The sequence below is a fragment of the Bombyx mori genome, chromosome 14 (assembly GCF_030269925.1).
Source record: "Bombyx mori chromosome 14, ASM3026992v2".
Lineage (NCBI taxonomy): Eukaryota > Metazoa > Arthropoda > Insecta > Lepidoptera > Bombycidae > Bombyx > Bombyx mori.
Window position 1 is genome coordinate 2,619,677 of NC_085120.1, and position 19,741 is coordinate 2,639,417.

Genomic DNA, 19,741 nt, shown 5'->3' on the forward strand with positions numbered 1-19,741 from the left:
TTAAAAGTTAACTTAGGCTATATGTATTGCCAAAAGCATCACACAGACGCTCAAGCATGATTGTAAGAAATGATACTTCATATAGGGTTGTCGAACTTGCACAAGCGTATGCAGTTTTTTGTGTATCAAAATAATACGAACACCCTATCATGTCAGATTGCCATGTAGGTACCAAATTCAGGGCAGATATTTTTATCAATTCTCGATAGATTCACAAGCATATCTAACCACGACAAACACCTGTAAGATACACATGATGGTAAAGTTAAATAAGCTATCAATAGCTTATACAATATTGAGCCATCGAAGTATATAATATATATATATATATTTTTAATATTTAGATTTCACTATTTAAAGCTCTTTTCATTTGATGCGATCACGTAGTGCATCGCAACGAATACATCCCTTACGAAGTTTTTATGTTATCTTCGAATAGTTTTACAAAGAATCGTACGATAAACTGTCTAAAATCTTGAAGTCCCTTTTCATTCAATTTCCCGGTCTCGTTTAGGCAAGTGTATGTTTCTAAGCGTGGTCACAATTTGATAATTTTTAGGAGCAATTGCAGCTGAATTTAATTATTATTAAAACCCAAACAATTTTATTGCTTAGATGGGTGGACGAGCTCACAGCCCACCTGATGTTAAGTGCTTACTGGAGCCCATAGACATCCACAACGTAAATGCGCCACCCACCTTGAGATATAAGTTCTAAGGTCTCAAGTATAGTTACAACGGCTGCCCCACCCTTCAAACCGAAACGCATTACTGCTTCACGGCAGAAATAGGCAGGGTTGTGGTACCTACCCGCGCTGATTCACAAGAGGTCCTACCACCAGTAACAGCTCTATTAATATCGCTAGTTGGATGAAAAACAGCGGTTTCTTGAAACCACTTGTGTGTCGCCCGTCCTACGTCGATGAAACTTATCTCTTAGTGCCAACAACAAGCATCACATTATCACTGTCATTGCCCATAAACGGACAGACATATCAACATACATTTATATACTCGTATATAAACTAATGTGACTCCAATATTTTAGACCATATTTATACGTACTAACAATAATTCCATTTCTTTTCAGGCAACAAAAAAATGTAAAGACTCCTATATTATTTTGATAACATCTATTATAATGGTATATCGACTAGAATATAAAAAAGAAACAAAAGCTTTGCTTTTGGCAATTCTTCGTAGTGTAGAGTTCGTGATAATGTCCTAAACACTCGCCTAAGAGTTCGTAAGGAAGGTCACTTGGATGTGGTCACTGCACAGAGTGTCTCGTTTTGAAACAGTAATATTTATAAGAGTTAATAAAGAGCCTGACAATAACGTTCCAAACCGCCCCTAAAACCGGCAACAAAACTCGACGTAGAGCGTTTAGAAAGAGAACAGATGCAAAAGGATTATATGGTCCACACTTGAACTTTCTCGGCAACGACACACCAACTGGCCTGGTCGTAGTATGATGAAACCACGTGCAGACTCTCCACGTACTTCTCGATGAGTTGGTCTAGCTCTCCGCGTTTGAAGACGTGATAGTACCGGTGGACGGTAACCGCGCCGCCTTCAGATGGCAGGCTGTCAGACCCGTCGCTCAGGGAAGGGAGAAGAGGTGCATGAGGCAATGGTCTCACGTGCGCAGCCGGGATAGGCGCCGTCTCCTCCGAACACGACCTTGTCTCTAACAGCTTCTTGTCCTTCGAGTAGTCGCTGCAAGACGGTAGCGATGCTAAGCTCGTACAGCCAAGAGACGCAGTGCTGCCAGTCTTGTCTCTGCGGCTCCAGTCGCTCCCCGCAGACGTGTCGGTAGACTCTATCGAGAGGCCGGATTTTAGCGGCGCACTAGACCTCGATGTTACCGATTCCGGGCTGATTTCCATTTTGTCGAAATCGCTCGAGTCTGTCGACTGACCGACTTTCAGAGAGGACCTTTTGTCGGTACTTGTGCATATAGAATCGATACTGATTTCTGATTCAAGGGAGTAACCCGTTTCCAGAGACTGACTAATATCATAATTCCCAGAATCGATCGTGATCTCTGGGTTTCCGTTACTGGAGCAAATGGCGCTGTCTTCGTCTGGGTTTTTAGTGTCGATATCAGCAATTTTTTCCTCTGTCATCGTTTTGGCTGCGTAAATGTTGGCACAGTTATTGAGGTATAGGTCTTCGTCGCTCGGGACTTTCATAGTTTTCTTAAATTCCCTGTACTTGTTGATAATAGGATCCACGTCTTTTGAACGCTTCCTGCTTTTCATTTTACTGCTACACTTAGGAAACAATTTGTTTAAGTCAGTTTCTGGGGTGTCATTCAACGATGGTATAGATTTGGTACGCTCCTGAATATCTGTATTGAGCTTATTTAAACCTTGTCTGTCAATGTTAGTTTTGTTTACATATGGGTCTTCTAAGTGTTGGAGACTGTCAGAAAGTTCATCTAGGATTTTTTGTGTATTTCTGTCTTCTTCTTCCCGTTTTAATCTAAGGGAAATACTCTTCTCGCTACTACTGCTGCTTGGTAGGTCGAAATCTTCCTCATTAATACGTTTCGAGTATTGGTCGATTTCTTGTAAGAGTTTTTCACTAAGTTTCTCCGCAAATTCTGTTAGGTGATTAGACCGGTCCTTGTCTGTGACGACCCAGTTTTCTTCTTTCGGTACTATATCGGACTTGCATGTGACTAGCGGCTCGTTTGCGTGTATCCTATTGAAGCTTTCCGATTTTGAAATAGATTTATCTGAATCGGTACTCGATATTGATATTGAATCGTACGGTAGCCTTGTCGGGCTTCTGTGACTTTTACTCAAGTTCTCTTCTAGGGATCGGCCTTCAGGTCGATTTGGGGAAAGCCTATTTAAGCTCCACGTGGAGTTGCTAGTACTGCCCAATTTAGGGGAGCGATCTTTTGATCTCCTTCCTGGTGAAAGCCGTTCTAAGCTAGATGAACTGCCGCTGGAACTAGTGTGAGACTGTGACCTGGATTTATCCTCTATTAACCTTAGGTCACCGGGAGAGAGCTTATTTAAGCTCCAATTACTACTGCTGCTACTACTTGAAGCTCCTTGAATGATCGCTATGGCCTCAGTACTTTCAAGCTTTGCGAGTTGTTTCCTTCTCGATCTTGGGCTGGACTGGATAACAGTTTCACAAGTTTCTTCTAAAGTTGTGGCCACTTCTGCCGCAGCCTCAATTAATGTTTGTGGAGCTGGAGGCACGGCTATAAGTTTATCGGTCAATGAGTCTTCTTTACAAATTGTAACGACGGTTGCAGGGTTTTGTGAATCTGAAAATTAAAACATTGTTATATTGTTGAGTTTTTTTTGTTTACATGTGTGGACGAGCTCACGGCCTACCTGATGTTAAGTGGTTACCGGAGCCCATAGACATCTACAAAGGAAATGCCGCCACGTGCCTTGAGACTTAAGTTCTAAGGTCTCAGTTTTTAAAGTACAACGGCTGCCCCATCCTTCAAACTGAAACGCATTACTGCTTCACGGCAGAAATAGGTGGGTGGTGGTACCTACCCGTGCGGACCCACAATACATCCCACCACCAGTAATTCGCAAATTATAATTTTGCGAGTTTGATTTTTATTACATGATGTTATTCCTTCACCATGGAAGTCAATCGTGAACATTTGTTAAGTACGTATTTCATTAGAAAACTTGGTACCTGCAAGCGGGATTCAAACAGCGGTGCATCGCTCGACACGAATTCACCGGACGTGTTATCCTTTAGGCCACGACGACTTCCAAGTGTCAAGAGTTGAGTCAAGAGTTTTTATTGTTGTTAATAACTACTATTTAAAAGTACCTTTTTCAGAAGCGATTTTCCTTAATTCGTCAGGTACAACGCTTATAACGCTGTCCACTGAATCTGGGGATGAGACGCCGCTCGAGTCGCTATCCATGTCATCTGTAGCGGGGTTAAACAGTTCCAGAGACATCAGTGTTGGTCGACTCTTTGCAATCGGCTCAGATTTATTTGTGCATCTGACTATAGGAAAAGGTTGTCTTCTGCTAATGTTAACGTTAGGTATTCCTTTGTTTAACATCTCCTTGATTTGTCGTATCCTTTCCTTACGTTTACGTTCTGCTGCTCTAGAGTCTAAGATGTCGGTGGTAGGAGATTTGCTAGGTGGTTCTTTAGGTTTGAATTGTGGAATTTCCGGTAATTCCGCAACAGTTTGCAATGTTATTTTTGGGTAGGGTTTCACGTCTTGTAGTACACGAGGCATTAATTGTTCTGATTCCTCTGTTAGTTTATGGATTTCTTCAATGTCCTTGTTTATTTCTGCTATTAAATCTTGCGTTGTCTCCAATGGATTTTCTTCTTCTTCTTTAATGGGTGGAATCGGATCAATCTCTTCAAATACGTCAATAGGTATGTTATTATTTATAACAGGCATAGGTTCAACCTTTGGAGCTTTGTCATCAGATTCAGATTTAGGCGGAGAATTTGGCTGGCTTTTCGATTGAGGTTTCAAAGGACAAACTGAATTCGATGTTGAGTAATTTTTTAAACTATATTGTGTAACGAGTATTTTGTTCACTGTTGCAGGAGTGACGGCACCTGGGGAAGCTGGTGGACGAATGAGAGGAAAAGATTGTTTCATTCTCGGCGATGGTAAGCCCGGAGAACTTTTCATTCTTGGAGACGTCGGGACTGATGACACTTTTAATCGAGGTGATGTTGGACCAGGCGAGAGGGGCGTAGGCGATAGAGGATCTCCTGATCCGTCCGCTTTTGGTACATATATCACAGATGCGAAGCTGTCTTCCGAATCCACACTTGTGTCACTCTGTAGACTGCTATCTTTAGAAGAGTCCGATCCGTCTTCTTTTGAATGTCGTCTTTCAGGACAGCATTTGTCTAAGCCTGCAACATGTTCGCTTGGAGTAGCAACCTCAGGAACTGTACCATGACTTTTCCAACCTTGCAGCATTCTCACGAATATTGTTACTCTATCTATATTCGTTGTGGACGTTCTGAATTTACTAGTGAGGCCGTTTTTGAGAGACTGGAACTTTTTAGCTGTCGTCGCTGAAGTTGAAAATATTGAGTCTCGTATTGAATCCAAAGCACCCGGTCTGCGGTACAGATACTCTTCGTTTAGCGAAGCTTGTTTTTGTATGTTTTTTCTTAGGTGCTCTTTTTCTCTTAATCTTTCGACAGACATTAGCTCTTCATTAAGTGAGGTTTGTTTGATAAAATCTGGCTTCTTCGTGTTTAATTTTTGCGGGTGTATTTTAAAATTTGGCATCTCTTCAACCAGACTCTTCATGTCCGTTGGCTTATCAAGGTCTTCCTCCGCATCATCCTCGTTGATGGATTTCTTTTGCTTGACTAATTTTGGCTTCTTCCTGGGTTCAATAACCTCAGAAGTTGGCGGTTTTGGGACTAACTGCTGTTGTGGTTGCTCGTGCTCATCACCTCCTAAACTAGGCAGACTCGAGCGTGATCGAACTAGTGTATGTCGTTCTACCTCAGCGATGTCAGTCAGACTCTGAGATTTAATTGTCGATGAATCAGATCCTTGAGGTACCAGTCGCAGAGGAACTGTCTCATCTAAGTGTCGGAGTTCTATTGGTAGATCACTAGCTAGTGGTTCAGGACGTGAGCATATCCTCGAAGGTACCCTTGAGCCTATACTCCACGAAGGTAAAAACGAGCGTCTTCCAGCTAATCTCTGTAAAGCTCTTCTTACAAACGAATAGCATGTTTCGTTGGGTGAAGATAGTGAAGAGGAACCCGGTGAGCCTTCACGACATTTCCAGTGCTCTACGTTTCTAAAACAGCAGAAAAATCATATTAAATGTGTAAATCGAGAAGAATATATTTTATTCGAACCCCAAAACAAATGTCCAAAACAATACAATTAGAATACAAAAGTAAGTTCTTATAGACAGAAATCGCTAACGAATAGTCAAAGAGAATTGTTTTTATTGCTCTAAGTAGACAGATGTGCACACTGCCTTACTTGGTGTGACGTCAGTATTGATACTTCTCGTTGAAATGCAAAACTGAACTGATACGTGCGTATTCACAGTCAGTTCTATCACCAGAAGTTTGTTATGAAAGATATAGCCCAACTCCAGTCATGTGTTTTTTTTTTTGCCTAGATGGGTGGACGAACTCATAGCCCACCTGGTGTTAAGTGGTTACTAGAGCCCATAGACATTTACAACGCAAATGCGCCATGCACCTTGAGATAGAAGTTTAAAGGTCTCAGTATAGTTACAACGGCTGCCCCACCCTTCAAGCCGAAACGCATTACTGTTTCACGGCAGAAATAGGCGGGGTGGTGGTACCTATCCGTGCAGACTCACATGAGGTCCTACCACCAGTAAAACTTTTAACTGAGAATATTAAGAGCACCTACACATCTTTGTTTTATTAAGTGTGGTCAGTACTTACTGATCATTATCGACCGAGAGGAACCGTGGCGTTGGTGTTGGCGGGCAGAGCGTCGGTGGACGATGCCACGGGATCAAAACGTCCTATAAAAAGAAAAATTACCATTAATTACGAAATGCTATTTGTTACGATGAATAAATTGAATTAAATAGTGCAATCTTATATAAATTGATTATAAGAAATAACTATTGATTCCTGGTCATGCTTTGTAAATTAATTCTAACAGTAATACATTCGTAATTTTATCTTGCGACTGGAGTTTGCAATTCATTCAAATGGTCTGTTATTAGCAAGTCCAGTGTGCTTAGTGCGTGTTTTTTAACGTTCTCGATAGCGTAAAAGTTAACTCAAATTTGTATGCAGTTGGAACAGCGCCCCTAGCGGCAAACGTAGGCAAACATTCCAACTCCATACAAATATAAGTTAACTTTTACGCTATCGAGAACGTCAAAAAACTCGCATTAAGCACACCGAAAGGCTTAACAGAAAAGAAATTAGACGATCACCTGACAATGGAAATTTCGCCCCTCGTGCTCCATGGCCCAGACGGTGAGCAGCAATCGTCCTCCGATCCTGGTGACTCTGGCCAGCTCCCTCAAGGCCATAGCTCGACGTTCGACCGTCGCAAAGTGATGGACCACAGCAATGGACAGCACAGCGTCGAAGGACTCGTCGCGAAATGGCAAGCACAGGTTGTCGCACACGACCACCTGTATGAGTTGTATTTTGAGACAGACTCGTCTGGGTTTCTCGTGACCCTGACACCATAGTCCGGGACATAGCTGAAATACTAGTAGTACGAACTCTTGTGAGTCGTCGTGACCTAAAGGATAAGACGTCCGGTGCACTCGTGTTGAACGATGCACCGGTGTTCGAATCCCAGGCGGGTACCAATTTTTCTAATGAAATACGTACTCAACAAATGTTCACGATTGACTTCCACGGTGAAGGAACAACAACGTGTAATAAAAATCAACACCGAAAAAATTATAATTTGCGTTATTACTGGTGGTAGGACCTCTTGTGAGTCCGCATGGATAGGTACCACCACCCTGCTTATTTTTGCTATGAAGCGGTAATGCGTTTCGGTTTGAAGGGTGGGGCGGGGGCAGTCCTTGTAACTATACTCGAGATCTTAGAACTTATATCTCAAGGTGGGTGGCGGCATTTACGTTGTAGATGTCTATGGGCTCCGGTAACCACTTAACATCAGGTGGGCTGTGAGATCGTCCACCCATCTATGCAATAAATAAAAAATAGCACCCTAGATTACCAGCGAATAGGTAGGGAAAAGAAAAGCACTATATTGCGGGATGTAAATAAATGTTCCTTTTAGAAGAATGTGTCAGTAAGGTTCTTCAAGAAACTACAATAATATTAACAGCGCTTTATTTTGTTTCATTTCACAAATTCTGTTAATATCAAGTTCGTATCATTATTATGTGACGAAACAGAGATTTGTTTTTGCGGAATCGTTGGTATTTACAAACAAATAAGGTTTTTTTTAAACACATCCACACAAGTCGAGTATTGTGCTTCCGCTATCTGATAATAGATGGCGTTCTACTTCTCGAGCGTTCTAGGTGCTACTAGATCCTTCGATATTCGTTCGACTATTCGACGATAGATGGCGTTACTCGTACCGGCGTAAAAATACGAACCTCATTGCTATCGTTTCGGGCGTGCTCTGCGAGTCTGGTGCATCGATCGCCACCCACCGTGTACACTGATGGGTTCATGCTCAGGTATTTTCCATTGCCGCATCCTGAAACAAGCAACACGATCATAAGCCTATAGAGTTTTCATTTCCCGATTATGTAGTCTATTGTAATTTAGAGTGATAAACCTAAATCTGATTTACAGTGGTATCCATTCGAATCTATTAAAATGTTTGTAGAATGATTTTATATATTAACCAATAGTGAGTACCGACGGACGGGTAAGTACCATGATCTGGTCAATATTTCTGATGCTAAGCACTCATGTTTTCCAGCTTGATTTATTCAATACAATTGAGACTACATGAACGATCTTAAAAAATGTCAGTGAAAAGAAAAATTATGAAGACTTAATCACGATCCACTAATGGTGCTTTTATTTTAGGTACCTCAAGCACCGGTCACCGTCCTCGCCAAATCCGTCGCTTGCGACGAAGGGCTCGGCGAGTAAATGGTTAATTAAAACACAGACACAGCCCACTGAGTTACATGCTGGATCTTCTCAGTGGGTCGCGTTTCCGATCCGGTGGTAGATTCTGCGAAGCACTGCTCTTGCTACGGTTAGTGTTAGCAACGTCGTGAGGTTTGAGCCCCGTGAGCTCACCTGCTTGTTAGGATGACACTGAAATGGCCTCTCAAGGCTATCAGCTTAGGTAGGAAAAAATAGACGTATTGTATATACTGCAGAAAAAAGAGCCTAAAAAGAACCATTGAGAAAATTGAGGTAAAAAGTTTTTATTCTTTAAACTTATTATAGTATCTACCAAAACCGCGCTTCCGTACAAGTACATAATAATTAACTTGTTAGCTTGAATACTTGCAAAACAAATGTTTATCTTGTGAATTCAACGAAAATGTCTAAGTTAAGTTTCGAATTGAGATCAGAACCTTTGAAATGCCAAAGGTCATAACAACAAAATGCTTGTGGCCCACACGATGCCAAACAATTGTCAATGGATTTCAAATTTTTCCCATCATCTGCTTCAAAAGACACGCAAACAAAACAAGATTCATTATCATTCAGTATAGATACCATTGGAATTCAATTTATATCTCAAAGTAGTCACTGTTATTCACGTTGTACTGGTGCCCATTGGATCTGGTAGTAGCTTTTTTATAATTGGCCATTAATTACATACATTTGAATCACTAACCTGAGTGGATTTTTTATTATGCGCTAGCTATTATTTTAATTTAACTAAAAAAAATCGTAGAATATTATATGTAAAGGACATTTATTTTTATAGCTTTTTCCTTCCTAAGGGGCTATTGCAGCTTCTCGCCTACGGGTAGGTGAGCTTACGCGTTCAGCTTTAGATAATTTGCTTACACTAGTCTTAACCAGAGTCGTGCTTCGCAGAATCTACCAGCGGATTAGAAACGCGACCCACTGAGAAGATCCGGCGAGACACTCGGTGTTTGAATTTTACAGCAATTTATAATGGTGGGAGGATCTGGATGTCCTTAGCATTCCTTATTTCAACATTAATCACTTTTCGCGGTCATAAAAGTTAATGTAGGCGTTTTGTTTCTCCACCAGACGTTCTCTACAATTTAAAGACATTCTATTTTTTTTAATTAAACTTTTTTTTTATTGCCTTTATAGGCAGACGAGCATACGGCCCACCTGATGGTAAGTGGTCACCGTCGCTCATGGACGTCAGCAATGCCAGGGGCAGTCGCTGCCTACCATTAAGTACTCTCCGCAAGCCTCGTTTGAAGAAGGACATGACATAGCGCTCGGAAAACACCGTGGAGGGGAGTTCATTCCAAAGCCGGATGGTACGTGGCAAAAAAGATCTTTGGAAACGCACTATCGCTGTCGATGAACGCAGCCTAAATATACACTAGCAAAAGATTATTTTTTTCAGTTATTATCATTTCAATCTGCTCTAATCAGTTTTTACAATTCATTTTTGCAAATTAAAAAAATACAATAATCCGAATAAACATGAAGCATCTAAATACTACCAAGCAAATTGGTTCTCGGGAGACCAGGCGGATATTTTAGCAATCCATGAATTTGGAGAATGTCAGTGGACTTGCGATCTTAGTGTCTAAGGAGGTTTATCAATGCGCATTACGCTCGTCATCATTCCCTGCATTCCTATTCCGGCCTGGCCAGATTTGATAGGAATTTACTAGTGCGGCTTTAGATGTTTATCCAATTATAGAAATTGCGGAAGTTTTTGACAAGCCCAAATTTTTTAGTAGGTTATAGAGAGATTTAGCTAGTATACTTCTCGCTGGCACGTCAATAACATTAAAACTAACCACGTATGCATTTATGGTTAGCTCATACGTTTTTTTTTCTGTGTGATAAACTATTAAAGATGAATTTAACGCAGGCATCTGTGCCAATTACTTTATTTTGTTAAATTAGCGTTTCAAAGCGTAATGGATTATTTATTATTATACTTTGTTTCATCTTACCGCAACTCATTTTATCCTATTTCGTGTCTTTTCACCTAAATTGATTACGATATCGGATATGTAATTAAAAAAAAAAAAACAAGATTTTTTAATTCGATGCTGGCAACACATTAAGATGATTGCTATATTGAAAAGAAGATGAAGCGAAGAATTCGTAGCAAGGTATTGATCAACAAAGACAAAGCGGCGTTCTTTTTACGAATTTGATCTTCAGAATATTATAATAAATTATAATAGATAGCTTAAGTATTTTTTTTATTGCCCAGTAGGCAGACGAACATACGGCCCACCTGATGGTGAGTAGTTACCGTCGCCCATGGACTTCAGCAATGCCGGGGCAGAGCCAAGCCGCTGCCTACCGTTTAATACTCTCTACAAGCCTCGTTTGAAGAAGGACATGTCATAGCGCTCGGGAAACACCGTGGAGGGGAGCTCATTCCATAGCCGGATGCTACGTGGCAAAAAAGAAGATAATATAATAAATTTGTAAGCTCGAGGCTATAAGCTCACTCTAGTACGCGTGGGTAATAGAGTAATAAAGTCCGCTAGCTAATTCTATGGCGTGGGTATTAAATAAATATAAAATAAGCATCAATACAATACGTAGTATTTGGATTTTATTCCGTAATGTGTGCGGGCGGGCGGTGGCGGGATTAATGATCTGCGAAAATGCTTGAATTTTATCTTTTTTAATTCGTAGGACGTCATACAAGTCCGCACGGATAGGTACCCTGCCTGCCTATTTCTGCCGTGAAGCAGTAATGCGTTTCGGTTTGAAGGGCGGGGCAGCGGTAGTTAAAAATGAGATCTTAGAATTCATGTCTCAAGATGAGTGGCGGCATTTACGTTGTAGATGTCTATGGACTCCGGTAAACACTTATCTTAAACACTAATAAAGTAAGCACTTAAAAATCGCTTTAATGATAGGGGGTAAATGATAGAGGCTAAGCTACCAAGCCCGATGTAGTAGGAATAATTGCTTAGGCTACTGACGATTAGGTAGTGAGAAAAAGGTACTACTGTTCCGTCTTTCTGCGTGGAAGGAAGGATCTGATATTGAAATTGTACTAAGATTTTGACGTCACATCTCAAGACAGGTCATCACTTTGTCTCTGGGTTTCGGGAATTGTTCAACACAAGGCGGACGCATGCTTGTCATCTACCAACGCAGCCTATTTGAGCTTGGTGCGATTTGTCCTACCTGTTCTAGTGACCTCGAGGGGTCATTCTAGATTCACAGAACGAGTAGGTGAGCTCACGGGGTTCTAAACTAGTGACGTTGCTAACACTAGCCCTAGCAAGAGCAGTGCTTCGTAGAATGGACTGGATAGGAAACGCGACTCACTGAGAAGATCCGGCGAGAAACTCAGTGGGCCGTGTCTGTGGGTTAATTTACTTACCGAACCCGAGACGGTGACCGGTGCTTGAGGTACTTAAAAGCACCGCTAATGGAACGGGAGGATCCGAAATGACGTGAGAGATTGGTATATTAGCTTCATTGTATCATGTATGATTGTATGTATACAAAATACCCTACAACATTAGACGCATCGTCTACTACTACAATGTAAATTGAATTATCGTGATTAATGTGAGTTTTCGTTGTAGTACGTCGGGTGCAGGACTTACGCAAGCCAGTGTTGTTGTCACCGACAGACAGCCGCCCACAGTTGACTCCTGACATTTGCACGGGATGTTTGAATTAACCGGCGGACTTATTTTTAAACGGAATCGTAATCGCAATCGTCATCTATATATAACTTGTGCTTGCGAATGTTTTATTTTGGGAACGTAACTAGAATACCATCTTGAGTCATTAAATAAATTAGGTTAGCGTCGCATCCTTCTTCAAATGAGATTTGCGGAGAGTATTCAGATGTTATGTCTTTTGGTTTGTCTGTTTTGAGGTCCGTAAAGGACGGTAAACACTCACGAATACAGGCAGTTAGTACCTACCTCTGTATGCTTATACGTTCTACAATTCTGAAGATATTATGTGAGTATCACACGGTCTATTGAATGAAGCCTAATGAAACCCGTTTCTTTTTTTTTAATCAATTTAAATATTTTATTTAATCATCTTAGTATTATTTTCGGTTTACGCGATTCGTAGAAAAAAGCTACTTTTAATTTAAATTTGTTTTGTTGTCATTTTACTTTATTATTTCCGACGTTTATAAAATATGTAGTTTTCTTCATCATGGACGACGGACTGATAGAAAATGTAAATACGCAACATTAAACCGTAAAAGTAGATTTAATTTTGACTAATAATTACTTTTCCACCCAAACCAAACAATTACTTTTTAATTTTTGGTTATAATTTTCCTTTACAACCTTAGAATCATTTTCGTTATATTTCTTTATATTTAATTTTGTTTTGAACCAAATAATGAACCGCTTGTTTCGCCAATGCATGTGCATTGTGTTAGCCTATAGTGTGAGGTTAATGTATTTGCTATTTGCAATGAACTGTGCCGATTTGTAGCATGTTGGTACGTAATAAAAAATATATCGACGCTTGAAAGGCAAACGTGACTAAGCGACAATGTTTAAAACTTTACAGTAGACTAATTTAAAGTTGAAATACCGGTTTTTTTTTTTAACGAATCTAGCTGTAGTAGAATCTAGCTAGTAGCTGTAGGATTGAAATGATTTAATAGACTTAGAAATATATATTTTTTGCGCATCGAATATGGTTATTGCCTATCATTTATGTACAAAGCAGTTATTGCCACTTAGTCACGTTTGCCTTTCAAGCGTCGATATATAAATAACATAGTTGACAATTTACATTGAATTTGGAATTAAGTTCAATTAGAGTTAGGTCACGCAACGCGAAACAAATTTCCAAGTTACGCGTAACAAATTTTTCATTGTAAAGCAAGAATTCCGTACTGACAGAGCGCGATCGCTATGACGATAATGTAATTAAACTCCCGATTATAATACCGCTAAATTATGCTGCTACTAGATTCCGTGGAATGTGTGGGCGGTCAGGTTTCGTCGAATTTTATAGTTCGCTTTATAATAATTTAGTTTTATAGTTATTAAAGAAGATAGACAGTACATGTTTTAATGGATAAACTAAGTTATTAATTGGAAGATTTATTCAAATATTACTTGAAGGACAGGGTGGGGGCGGGCGGATAATGGGGGATAATCGTTATACTATTTTACTATTGAGATTTCGACCACATGAATTGGCGGTTATCATTTTGTGATGTTTGTGAGGCTCGGCAACTACTTGATGTTAGGTGAGCCGTAAATACGACTGCTTTTTGTGGCGGATGGAAGTTGAATATTAAATTCATGAATATTCATTCATGATCAGTTTTACAGGCCACTCTAGTTCCAAATGAAGTCGTGGCCTAAAGGATAAGACGCCTGGTGTACTCGTATTGAACGATGCGACAGTGCCTCGAAGGCTCCGTCGGCTGGGCGTCCTTGGGGTGAGCCGCGCCGTCTGGTTGTAGTGTTGACCGCGGTAACCCCCCTACGTCATCCGGGTTCTGACCTCGGAGGGGATCGGACGTCGGGTGTAAGAGTGCAGGAGAGTCGTTTAGTGGGTGGGCCCTAAAATTCCTTGGGCCGGCAGTCTGCTTCCAACACCTTACGGATCGTTGAGTCCCACATACTCCGCGCGCCCCTTAGGCGTGTGGACCTCGTAGGAGGTTCGGCCCAGGCCCGGAAAAAGGTACGAACATTTTCTAATGAATTACGTGCTTAACACTCGTTCGCGAAGAATTATCACGACGAAGGAAAAAAATCGTGTAATAAAAAAATTATCTGCCAACAGCACGACGTACTTACTGGTGGTAGGGCATCTGATACCAACAATCTGCCCATTTCTGCCGCGAAGCAGTAATGCATTCCAGTTTGAGGAGGAGAAGGATGAAGATAATTTTTACGTCACTTGATGCTTCGCGAAAAAAAGACGCAAGTGATATCTGCCCCGCTTTTTGATATCCTGCCCGAGCCCCTACTCTGCCAAAGCCGGTCCCAAGCCCGGATGAGAAAAGAGGAGGGTTGAGTTGGATTTCGACCTTTCCACCGTAAAGCAGTCAACGCCGAATGTCGGGCGCCGGTTAATTAACCGGACCAAAATAAGGCTTCAGCGACCTCGAAGAACTAAATCTCTTCCGAAAGCATTGCCGTGGAAGAACGTGGGACCCCACCTTGTGTATATTCCGAATAAAGCCTCATCAGGCCAGGACCCTTAACATCGAGGATTATCGGAGACCCTAGCCCAAAACACGAACTTTCACCAGTGGCAGTAATGTACCTAAGTAAAAAACCCTTTATGCCCGATTACACGTACACACATTTAGCCTATAACTATGTACTCGCTGTCCTTTGAAATGTGTGGGCGTTAGTTACACGTTCCGAATGAAATTTCTCGGTAAAAATGTGTAAGCGATGACTTCAGAGTTCAGTTAAAGTTCAACAAATTGACGACCTTTTACAAAACGTGGTATGGTATTAATATTAAAAACCGTGTATATAGTCGTGTATATATTATATATATATTTGAAGTCGTCGTGACCTAAAAGATAAGACGTCCGGTGTGTTCGTATCGAGCGATGTACCGGTTTTCGAATCCCGCAGGCTGGTACCAATCTTTCTAATGAAATACTTACTTAACAGATGCTTACGATTGACTTCTACAATGTTCACGGTTAACTTCCATGGTGAAGGAATAACGTCGTGTAATAGAAATAAATAAAAAACCCCACGAAATTATAATTTGCGTAATTGCGGATAGTAAGACCTCTTGTGAGTCCGCACAGATAGGTACCACCACTTTGCCTATTGCCGTGAAGCAGATAGTGATAGTAAAGACACGTCAGTAAAAGACCTTATGTAAAATCCGGTCCAATCTATTCTTTTCTTGGAGCCTCTACCTTCGAGCTAAGTTTTGGTTCAAATCTTATCTTTCTGTTTGTTTTTAGATCCAAGTCTTACCGGAATCCATGACGCGGATAATAATTCCAGCTTAATAATATTTTATTAATGTATTGAACCCCCTGCTCTGACCGGGCTCTGACCCCGGACGGAGATCGGACGTCGGGTGTAAGAGAGCAGGGGAGTCGTTTAGTGCAGTAGGGTCCTAAAACTTTTTGGGCCCGCGGTCTACTCCCAACATTAGGAGATTGTCAAGCCCCACATACCCCGCACGCCCCCTTAGGCGCGGCAACCTCGTAAGAGATCATCATTGAGTTAGTATTTTTGTTCATTAAAATAGGTGGTATTATCACTAAGAGTGATCTCTCCCATCCAACCAACGGGTGGACAAGAATCGGTGCAGGAAAAAATTGAGCGTGGTGTGCTTGACGAGATTGAAAAAAAAAATGTTTAAATATAAATATCGTTTTTCAACACAACAAAACATAAAAGTTAACAATTAACACAATTAGTGTATTCGTTTAGAATTTGATCTTAATTACAGTTGAAAGGTGGTTTAGGGGAGAATGACTACTTGTCCATAGCAAATCTCTCCGCTCCTAGCTGAGCCCTTGCTCGTCCACTTGTCCTGGTTTCTTCCCCCTTGCGTCGATAATCCTCAATGCTGAGGGTCGTGGCCTTCTCTAACAATTTCCTCCTGTATTATCCTGCGCCATTCCTGCCTATCCTCGGCTGTGTGGATAGCAACGGGGACTGAAGTATTGAGAGTGGAACGTATCTGGACCTTCTTCCGCATACCTTGCTTGTTACGACCGACCTGATTTCTTAGTGAAACTGGAAAGACCTCCAGGCCTCCAGTAATCCTTAAGTTTTTTTTTTGCTTAAATGGGTGGACAAGCTCCCGGCCACCTGGTATTAAGTCGTTACAACGTAAATGCGAATCCCACCTTGAGATACAAGCTCTAAGGTCTCAGTATAGTTACAACGGCTGGCCCACCCTTCAAACCGAAACGCATACTACTTCACGTCAGAAATAGGCGGGGTGGTGGTACCTACCTGTGCGGACTCAAAGTATAACATCAGTATAACAAAAAGACTTGTTCACTCACCGACGTCACAGACCAGGCTGCCGGGCTCGAGTTCAGAGAGGAAGGCCTGCACGGGCGGAGCGGCGGCGCCGTCCTCCTCGCCGGCGAGGTCGTACACGTCGTGCACGTAGGTGCGCTCGATCCCCGCGTTCCGGGCCGCCTCCTCGCCCGCCACCGCTTCCGCCTCGCCATCCGCCATCACCGCATCGCCATCGCACCGCGCTGAAACACATTCGGACCACTTAAGAGATTCCTTTCGTCGAAGTTAATAAGCGGTAGGCAGCGGCTTGGCTCTGCTCTAGCTAGGGCTAGTGTTAGCAAATTCTATCATGAGTCCGTGAGCTCACCTACCCGTCCGTGAGAAGCTGGAATAACCCTGTAGGCTACCAGCAAATGGGTAGAGGAAAAAATAGTCATCCCGCGGATTGATACTTGAACCTTATCTCTCGATAATGGCATTAATGTTTGGCTTTATTTGCTGTGAGTTCATCTGTCTACGAATCTACGAAAAAAACGGTACTGAAGAAAAAGGTAATGGCGTAAAAACCATTTAGAACCTTTCTTCTGCAATTTAATCGAGAATCTATATATTAATACGTGAAGCAAAAACTTTGTATCCCTCTTTACGAAAATTGCGCGTACGGAGGAGTATGAAATTTTCCACACTTATAGAGAATATAGAGAAGAAGTGCATAATGCAAATTTTTTTTTTTAAATAGTGCATAAAAGATACATTAAATCAATAAAGAAAACATTACACACACTACGTACCATGTATTTGACGCACACACGCATGCATACTATTTATTGTCAAACTTTTGTTCTTGGCGTCTCTTGTCAAATAGAGAATAGATTAAGCATTGTTTGTCTTTGTTAATATTTTTATAGTGGCGAAATTTGTGATTATAGAAGTATAAAATACAATCATAAATAATCATAATAGTGTACAAACTTACAATTCCAATTATGTAATTATAGTCGAATTTCGACTACTGCGGGACCTCTAGTTCAATCTAATCTGCAGTCTGTTGTAAATATACTTTTTTTTAAAATTCTCCTCGTGTTAAATTTTGAATCGAGCAAGAATTCTCGGTAATTTATTGGAATTCCGTGACTTCGTTACTGGTAACCTATATAAGAATGGATAATTCGATTATGAGATAGAATTAATTGATTGATGTTGATTTAATTAGTTGTGGTTTTTTGATTTACGAGTAAATTTCGTTTCGTTGACCTGCAATTTTTTTTTAATGGGACGATCGCGGCCCTTGCCTCGACGTAGCTTCTTGGCTAGGACTTATGTACAAATTCGCTAGTTTAGAGAAGGCCTACTAACTAAAGAGCAGCTGCTTCGCGAGTGATTCTATTATACTTTTGGATCGGAACCGCGCCCCTTTAAGAAGATCCCGAGAGAAACTCAACGGGCTCTACTTTATGCACGAATAAAGGTCTACATAAACTAAAAGTTTAGCTTTTAAATTCTCATACAGCTTTTTAATTCCATAATTTATGATTGCATTCATTACTTGAGTTGTCGCGGACCAGGAATCAAAGGATAGATAGATTGCTCTTTATTGAAAGTAAGAAACATAGACATACAACATACAACGCTTTCTTTTAAACAACCCACTATACGGAGAAGTGTTATTACTATCAACAATAAGCAAATTTTACACAACATATCGATAATAACAAAATTACACATCCATAAAGGATTTTATTTATTTTTTATTTATTGCTTAGATAAGTGGACGAGCTCACGGCTTATCTGGTTTCAAGTGGTAACCAGAGCCCTCAGAGATAGACATCAACAAAGTTAATTCCACTTTGAGTCATGAGTCCTAAGTTTCAGTTTTACGGTACAACGGCAGCCCCACTTTTCAAATCGAAAAGCATTTAGGGCTGAAATTGGCAGAGTGGTGGTAGCTATCCCTACAGGCTCACATTACACTCTATCACCAGTATATAGTGCACACTTGTATATAAAAAAATGAATAAAAGAATTTGGGTATTGTGGTAAGAAGGCAATATTTTTGTCTCGAATTAAGCAAGGACTATCTGTACCTACCTACCTACCTATAAATGTACCTATATGCCTATAGATGTACCTATAAAAACAAAAACAACACAAAAATCATTTCGAAGCGAGCCCTTACTAAGGGATCGGTTTTATTAGGGGCGACGTCACGTCACGACTAAAGGATATGTCGTTAGTGAACAGAATGCGACATGTGTTGAGAGCGTATGCTGTTTTATTAACAAACTTCAAGACCGCCTCGTTCACTCGCCGCGTCCGGAAAAACTGTTAAGTGTGAGTTTTAACGTTCTCGATAGCGTAAAAGTTAACTCAAATTTGTATGGAGTTGGAACGTTTGGCTACGTTTGCCGCTAGACATGCGTTTGCGGACTCGCAAGAGGTCCTACCACCAGTAATTACGCAAATTATAATTTGCGGGTTTGATTTTTTTTACACGGTGCTATTCCTTAACCGTGGAAGTCAATCGTGAACATTTGTTGAGTACGTAATTCATTAGAAAAATTGGTATCCGCCTGCGAGATTCGTACATCGTTGCATCGCTATATACGAATGCACCAGACGCCTTATCTTTTAGGCCACGACGACTTCCACAGGATCCATGTACTTTTGCAGCCCAAACGTTTTTCATCATTTTTATTTAACCAACGCGAGCTTGAGCTATGCTACCCGTCTGCTGAAAAAATGAGATATAAAATTTGGCCAAACGACCCTTACATCAGTGCGCTTAGTGCGAGTTTTTTAACGTTCTCGATAACGTAAAAGTAAACTCAAATTTGTATGGAGTTGAAACGTTTGCCTACATTGCCGCTAGGGGCGCTGTTCCAACTGCATACAAATTTGAGTTCACATTAATACCACGATAATCGGAAACAATATCAACAAACCAAACATTAATAAAAACTTCTAAGGCATAAGTCTAACTAAGTTTTCTTTAAGGCTTAATCTCGCGTTTAAGGAAGATCTTCCAGCGGGTGAAATTGCTCGGTAGACTAACGCGTCGGTGTGAATGTTATTTTTCGAAACTTATATAAAAGTTTTTATATAAACTTATTTATTTATTATAATTCAACTAGGTGATAAAACCTCCCTCGACCGAATATCCGTAAAAGGATTCCCTAGCGTTTAAAAAAAAGGTGA

The 19,741-nt window shown here is 40.9% G+C and overlaps 1 protein-coding gene across 1 annotated transcript in view; it reads right to left on the bottom strand.

The window, feature by feature from the left end:
- Window positions 1-1,091: 1,091 nt before the first annotated feature.
- The window catches only part of LOC101742142 (nascent polypeptide-associated complex subunit alpha, muscle-specific form), a 55,437-nt gene continuing 36,787 nt past the window's right edge, over window positions 1,092-19,741 (bottom strand). Inside the window, exons 3-8 of the mRNA XM_038015406.2 lie at window positions 16,588-16,788; window positions 8,084-8,187; window positions 6,929-7,132; window positions 6,423-6,505; window positions 3,819-5,794; window positions 1,092-3,288 (exon numbers count right to left, since the gene is read on the bottom strand). Coding sequence (XP_037871334.1) covers window positions 1,412-3,288; window positions 3,819-5,794; window positions 6,423-6,505; window positions 6,929-7,132; window positions 8,084-8,187; window positions 16,588-16,765 — 4,422 coding nt within the window. The 5' untranslated portion in view covers window positions 16,766-16,788 and the 3' untranslated portion in view covers window positions 1,092-1,411. The remainder of the gene's footprint in view (window positions 3,289-3,818; window positions 5,795-6,422; window positions 6,506-6,928; window positions 7,133-8,083; window positions 8,188-16,587; window positions 16,789-19,741) is intronic.